The sequence below is a fragment of the Ochlerotatus camptorhynchus genome, unplaced genomic scaffold (assembly GCF_037179485.1).
Source record: "Ochlerotatus camptorhynchus isolate MF236.1 unplaced genomic scaffold, CSIRO-AGI_Acam_v1.1 ptg000197l, whole genome shotgun sequence".
NCBI lineage: Eukaryota > Metazoa > Arthropoda > Insecta > Diptera > Culicidae > Ochlerotatus > Ochlerotatus camptorhynchus.
Genome location: NW_027040687.1, coordinates 884,422 through 892,048, shown reverse-complemented (window position 1 = coordinate 892,048; position 7,627 = coordinate 884,422). Strand labels below are relative to the sequence as shown.

The 7,627-nt window shown below is 43.4% G+C and overlaps 1 protein-coding gene across 1 annotated transcript; it reads right to left on the bottom strand.

The window, feature by feature from the left end:
- Positions 1-6,271: 6,271 nt before the first annotated feature.
- Positions 6,272-7,126, bottom strand: LOC135702791 (uncharacterized). Its single transcript, XM_065223836.1, has one exon. It carries the CDS (start codon positions 7,124-7,126, stop codon positions 6,272-6,274), a length of 855 nt encoding a protein of 284 aa, XP_065079908.1.
- Between the last annotated feature and the right edge of the window lie 501 nt (positions 7,127-7,627).

The window sequence follows — 7,627 nt, the reverse complement described above, 5'->3', positions numbered from 1 at the left end:
TTCTCTAGTCATGTATGGAGGCAAAACTTTAAATTTTGGTTCATCTTCTGGCCATTCGATTTTAACTGTTACTTGCTTCTTGAAGAGCTCCTTATCCAACAACATGTACAATTTAGCAACACTGTACTGCTTGCTTTCTGAATTGAAGGTGTCCCTAAAAGTGAAATGTGTTCTACCTTTTTTTTTCTTTTCTTCTACTTTTAAAACATCTTGCAGTGGACTATAATAGTCTATTAAAATGTCATCCACTTTTCCGCGGGTGAAAAGCATTTCGATTGCATTTTTGATCTCAATAAATGTTTTGTTAAGGTTATCACCCAGTTCCTTGATTGCCTTTTCAGTTGGATGCAGCTTGAGATGGCGGGCGTTAGATTCAGGAAAGTAAAAGATTTCATTTACAGGTGTTTCTTCAAACGTCACCCATTCGTCAAATTTATTTGATTGATTGATTGATTTGTCTTTACTTAGGAGGCTTTCAGCCTGAGGCTGGATCGCCTCCAAGTCAGATTTATTTTCCACCGTTTTCTGATCTTCTGTTATGTTAACATTCAGGTCTTTTTGATTGGCATTTTTCTGTTCTATTGTGGAATCTGCTGGATCATTTCTTACGTTAATGTTCTGTTTAGTTTTTGCGGTATTCTGTAAATCCTTATTGCTTAAAATGTAGAACTTTTTCGTGTACGGTTTTTGATTTTCTTCATCTTGAAACCTTCGATTTATGGTGAGATAGGAGTCAATATATCTGAACAGATCATAGTCACCTTTACTTTTTATGTTTGGCTTTTGGGTCGGAAACAGTGCCTCCACATCGATAAGCTTAACCTTTCCATCGGTTGGATCGGCATGCTTTACCTGAACAAAGTGTACCTCTTTTCTTCCATCGTCTATCAGCACAACGTCAGCAAACTTGTCGGCTTTGGTCACTTCATACGCAAGTCTGAATTTGGGAATGGTGTTCCACGCTCCTAGAAGCAATGCCAGTTCAATTTCTTTCTTGAACTCGGTTCCGTGAGCACTGGATTTGATGTTACTTTCGTATACATTATGTTGTGCTGGGTTGGATTCTTCTACCATTCTGAAAAAAAAAAAACATTTTTTTTTTTTAAATAATGCATTAGCTAAAAGCCATAAGCTGTGAAAACAAGTTAGTGTCTGTCGTGAGTAGTATTATATTTAGATTATATCAATTTCCTAGATATTTGAAATAAAGATTGTCCGCTCACGGACACTTGGAACAATGTGGCGATCCTTGGCTGAAAGGATCCCAGCAGATTGGCCAACTTCTCCGTCAGGAAAAATGCCACGACAGGAACGATAGCGACAGCGAATACGACAGCGATAGCGAAAGCGAAAATCCAACTCTTTTTGAGCCTTGACAAAGGCTATTTGATTCGGCTTGTGAGAGAGAGAACAATCTAAAGTTACGACAATTTTTATACTTTGTTGTTTTCAATACAGTTGTTTTAATACTAATGCTCTCCGCGCGAGAGGCGACTGGTTAAATACTCTATTCTTCTTCTTTTTCTTTATTCAATGCGTGCTGCCATGTTTTCCCCTCTGTGTCGGGAACCAATCAGCACGTCGCTTGTTCGATGATCATTCGTTCGATGCTGTTGGTGTTTCCTTGCTCAAGCCAAGCCAGAGGCATCGCCAGGAATATATCAAAGCTTGTTTATAGTAGGGTTTGGGGTTAAAATGACACAAATGGTGTTAGTTTGCGGAAGACCGATTTCCCGCGGTCGGCTCGGGGTTAGTAGGATGCCATATGGATTAGGAAAGCGGTTAGGATGATTGACAAAATAATAACAAAACGACTAACAGAACAATAAATCATTACGTTCGCTCTGAGTGCGAACATTCTCCTCCCCGGGCGAAGAAGGGTTTGGATGACAATAGGTTCAACGGGCAGGGGGGCTAGCTTCGAGATGGGACGACGAAGTACTCCATTACTGGTTTGGACATCTGCGACCCTAACAACGGAATCAGCTCCTGGAAACACATCAACAATGCGACCCAGTTTCCACGATTGGGGTGGAAGATTTTCATCTTTTAACAAAACAATCATTCCAGGCTCAATGTTCTTGGATCTTTTCGTCCACTTTAATCTAGTTTGGAGAGTGTTCAAGTATTCACGAGACCATCTTCTCCAGAAATCATCACGCAGGCGTTGAACGAGTTGCCAACGGTTAATGTTCGTATCTTCCAGTGTTGGTTCTGGAATAGCGATAAGTTCACGACCAATAAGGAAGTGACCGGGTGTAATAGCTTCCAGTTCATTTGGATCTGAAGAAAATGGGAATAGGGGCCGCGAATTAAGAATTGCCTCGATCTGTGTTAGTACTGTGTAATATTCCTCGAATGTCAAGGAAGCATCACGGAGAACCTTTTTAAGATGGGTCTTGGTACTTTTTACCCCGGCTTCCCATAACCCTCCAAAGTTGGGGGCTCGAGAAGGAATAAAAGTCCATTTTATTTCACGAACCTGGCAAAACTCGTTCAACTTTCCGTGCAACTGATCACTCTTGAACAGTAAAAACAAATCGCGCAGATCCGATTTTGCCCCAACAAAATTAGATCCATTGTCTGAGAAAACTTCATCAACGAGACCGCGTCGGGAAACAAACCGATGGAGTGCTGCTATAAACGCTGAAGCAGACAAATCCGAAACCAATTCAAGATGGATAGCCTTTGTAGTCATACACACAAATAGACAAATGTAAGCCTTCACAAAAGTAGACTTTCTACCTCCTTGGCGAATGAAGACAGGGCCAGCAAAATCAACTCCCGATTTGGAGAACGGTGGAGCAGGGACGACTCGAACCTCTGGCAAATCACCCATGACCGGTTGCAACAATCTGGGACTGTTGCGGAAACAAGTTGCACAAGTTCGGATTACTTTCTTAACAACAGATCGAGCATTCAAAAGCCAGAATCTTTGACGGGTTAGAGCGATAAGACCGGAAGGACCAATGTGCAACATTTCTTTATGCATAGCTCTAAGCATTGATTCGACGATTGGATTTTTATCTGGAAGTATGATTTGGTGTTTCGCTTCGTAAGACAGGTGGGCATGGCGCAATCTTCCTCCAACTCTCAAGATATCGTCTTTCAGAATGACATTCAAACTGCCAAGACGACGCAAGGGTTCACCTGACTCTAGACGAGTTATTTCGTTAGAAAACTCGGTTTTTTGAACGTATTTTACAATAACGTTCATTGATTCACGCATCTCTTGTACTGTGAGATACTTCGATGTTATACGCTGAGATTTAGTGGACCTCACATTCGCAACGAACCTATGAACATATCCAATTACTCGTTGTAATTTTCGGAAAGAACTGAAAGCAGTCATTACAGGAAGGATATCTGGAATAACCACAGCGGCAGAAGTAGTAGCTGGTTTCAAATCCGGGAGTTTATCATCGGGCATTGGTTCGGGCTCATCAATTTGATAACCATTACTTCGCAAAAAAATGTGGTCCGTACCACCAGAGATCATTCGAAGCAAGTAATTGAGGAGGTTGTCCACGACTTACAACATCAGCAGGGTTTTCATCAGATTGGATGTAATTCCACTTAGCATCGGTGGAATGTTCAACAATTTCTGCAACTCGATTGCGAACGAACGGGTTTAATTGAGCTAGAGGTTTTTTCAACCACGCAAGAACGATCTGACTGTCCGACCAAAAATTAATTGACTGGAATTCCATTTTAACAGCCGGAACAACTTTAACAAACAGTCGAGTAAGCAATAATGCAGCACACAGTTCAGATCGAGGAATGGTTAATCCTTTGATGGGGGTAATTTTGGATTTACTACAGACGAGCAAAATCTTTATTCCATCGTGGGTAACAGCACGGATGTATAAGCAAGCTCCATAAGCATAACTGTTTTTTTTTTTTTAATCTTTATTTTAGAGATTTTTAGCCTGAGGCTAGTTCATCTCTTATAAGCATAACTGGACGCATCTGCAAAACCATGAACCTCGTAGTAAATTGCATCGGAAGCACCAAAATATCTTGGTATTTTGAGTTGGTGCATGTAATTCAAATTGTCACGAAACGTGGCCCAAGTTTGCAGCAATTTACCATCCAAAACGTCATCCCAGTTGAGTTTGCTAATCCAAATTTGCTGCATCAACACCTTTGCAATTACGACAACAGGCGAAACAAGACCAAGTGGATCAAATATTTTCGCGATCTGAGAGAGAACGTTACGTTTGGTTGGTGGTGAATTGGCAAGATTAGGAAGTTCGAAATGGAAACGGTAGACGTCTTCTGATGGATCCCAAAGGAGTCCAAGGGTTTTGATAGCTTGGTTGATATCTGCATCTTCGAACATTAAAAACTTCTCTCTGTCTTTTTCTGGGACCGATTCCAAAATAGCCGGGTGATTCGAACACCACTTATGTATGGGAAATCCGCCACGACTAAGTAGTTCTGTAAGCTTTTCTATAGTTTCAGCCCCTGACAAGACATCGTCAACATAAAAATCTTCTACAACAATTCTTGCAGCGATAGGAAAATAATCACCTTCATCGACAGCGAGTTGCTGAAGAGCCCTTGTGGCTAAGAACGGTGCCGAGGAAGTACCGTACGTCACAGTCGTAAGTTCCAAAACCTGCAATGGATCGTTGGGATTTTCCCTCCAGAATATACGAAGCAACGGCGTATGGATCCTGTCAACTCCTATCTGTCGATACATTTTGCTGACATCAGCGGAAAAGGTATATGGATGCTTACGGAAACGCAGATTAATCGAAAAGATATCGCCCTGAATCACCGGTCCGATCATCAAAGAATCATTCAGAGAGGGTCCATTACCCTTCGATGAAGCATCAAACACCACTCTTAGCTTCGTCGACGAGCTCGTAGGTTTCAACACCGCATGGTGAGGAAGATAATGTTTGAGAAGATTTGGAGGATCTTGAGACTCATCGACCTGAACACAATGATTAAGATTTTTATACTCATTAATAAAATCCACATACTGTCTTTTCAGCTCAGGATTTTTCTGGAACCGTTGTTCCAACATGTAAAATCGACGAAGAGCAATCGTGCGGTTATTTTCCATCTGATGGACAGAATATTTCAGGGGCAGTTGAACAATATATCGACCATCCTGGTTTCGGCGGGTGGTGGAGCAGAAAATTGCTTCGCACCGCTGTTCCTCACTAGTAAGAGGATTACAAGAATCTACAGATTCAACTGACCAAAATTTCTCCATGGATTCAGCAAGACTTTGTAGGCCAACAGTGTAACAATGTTGTTCGACTCGTGAAGAACCAACATCTTCGATGGAACCAGCAACAACCCATCCCAAACGGGTTTCTTGAAGGATTGGGAGATCATCACCAATCTTGTACTGCCCCGGCATCAACAGTTTAAAAAACAGTTGATTTCTCCCGGTGTATGGAAATCTGGATCTGCCAGTGGGATACCAGGAGGGAGTTTCCAATGATTGATATTGATAGGTGTGGATGGCATTAAACCTGCAACCTTGTCTGTAATTAGACACTGCAGTTGTCCACGAAAATCCGAACGAATTTCCAGGTTAACCATCTCGGAGATGGAAGATCGTTGACCATTTGCTCCGACAACCTCAACGTTAGTAGAGAAGCGGGGCAAATTCAACGACTCAATCAGACTATTCGAGACTAGATGTTGTGAACCGCAATCCAAAAATGCTCGGCAAGGAATTAGCCTTCCTGAATCTTAGCTGTCATCAGTAAACTGTTACACAAACGCGGGGATTGTTTCAACGAACAAGACACTGCATTGGTGGATTGCGATTCTGTAGAGACAAACTGGGAATTCAATTTTGGAACGGCTCCTTTCGAGGCGAACGACGACTCAGACTGGGAAGCGGACGGTGAAGTGGGTTTCAAAGTGGACTGAGACACATGTTTATCAGGGTGAAGAAGAGTATGATGTCTACCCTGACATTTGGCACAAGTATGTGGGGAAGGGCATGCACTACATAGATGGCCTACCCTTAGGCAATTGAAACAAGCTTTGATATCTCTTACCTTGGCTTGGCGCTGAGCGATGTCCAACGAACGGAAAGTCTCACACCGGAAGCTCGGATGAGCACCGGTTGCACATAGGTCACAGGTTTGCTCCCTTTTCGTTAAAGCGAAGGTCTTGGCTGACGTATTCTTCGACGTGTTCACAGGATTCTTGGCGGGCGGCGACGACTTTGAGTGGATAACTGGCTTGACCAATGATGATTCCCACCGTTCCAAAACAGCGCAGCGCTTCTGCAGGAAATCTATAGTTTCGGCAATTCCTTATGTGGGATGGAAGATTCCCACTGCAGCCTCGTGTCCTTATCCAAAGCACCAGCTATCAGGTTGACAACGATCCGTTCTGAAACTCCCAGCATCTCTTCTTTCATCAGGCTAAGTCTATCGACGTGTCGGGTGACGTCGTCAATAAGTTCCCTCAGGTCCTTGGCGTTTTCACGGTTTAATGTGTTCAAGTTCAGAAGGCCGTTGACATGAATGTCAACAATCACTCGTTTATTCTCGAAGCGTTCTTCGAGCACTTTGCACGCATGAACGTAATTATTTTCACTCAGCGTTCGGGAATCAATGATCCCAGCAGCTGCACCGACCAATGCTCTGTCGAGATGATATAGCTTTATCGCATCCGAGTCGGCAGACGTCCGCATGACATCAAGAAACATGGCCTTGAAGCGTGGCCAGTTCTCAGGTTTACCGTCGAAGGTTGGAATAGGTGCCTTCAACGGTTGCTGCTGCACAATAATGCGAGGGGTTTGGTCTGAACGTTGAATCGAAAGTGGAATTTGAGATGCATCTTCGGTGTGCTGGATTTCGAATGCTTCATATATTCGATCTTGTTCCTCCATGCCTTCGTCAGAGCACAGCACCATGATTTGATGGTGAAAATCACGATACTCGTTGAAGTAGAGGTCCAACTTTCGGGAGTATACCGCCAGCATCGCCATGTTGGGTATGACGGCATCAGCTCCTGATGCTTCCTCCACAGCTTTGCGTATCCGGGTGACTTGCGCCTTTGCTTGGCCACGCAAAGAAGCCAATGTTTTCATATCTGCTATGTCGGGTTTAGGTTTCTTCCTAGCTGGTGAAGGGTCGACAGGCATTGTTACACTCGCGCACGATATACTCCGAGAGAAAAAATCGGACTTCACTCACAAGTTAATTGATTATTCTAGGTACACTCGCGCGCGACTTACGTACGGTAGAAAATAATCGGACTGTAACTTAACATTCACAATTCACCTCAGCAAGCCACAGAAAATCCAGTCGATTTTCGTAACGGTATCAGCAGGCTCAGGAACAGCTGTGCGACCCCTCGCACAGCAGGGAACAGGAATGAATGTGTTCGGACACGTGCAGAAACCAGAAGCGACGCACCGGATTTTAGTTTTTCAATTTAGAATACTCGGCGACGTGACTTCACTCGCATTACGTTTCACTCGCGAATACTTCGGGGGAAAAAAAACTTCTCTTCTCCAACAAGCCTCGAAAATTCTAAATTCAACTCGGTCGGCTATCTTGTCGCTATCAACTGGAACGGCAGTGCGACTCTCGCAAAGCAAATACTGGAGCAAACGTGTTTGGACACGTTCGAAAAGACGCGC

Bases quoted from the DNA above. Each gene is read 5' to 3' on its own strand.
- LOC135702791 (XM_065223836.1), bottom strand. From the start codon at position 7,126: ATGCCTGTCGACCCTTCACCAGCTAGGAAGAAACCTAAACCCGACATA.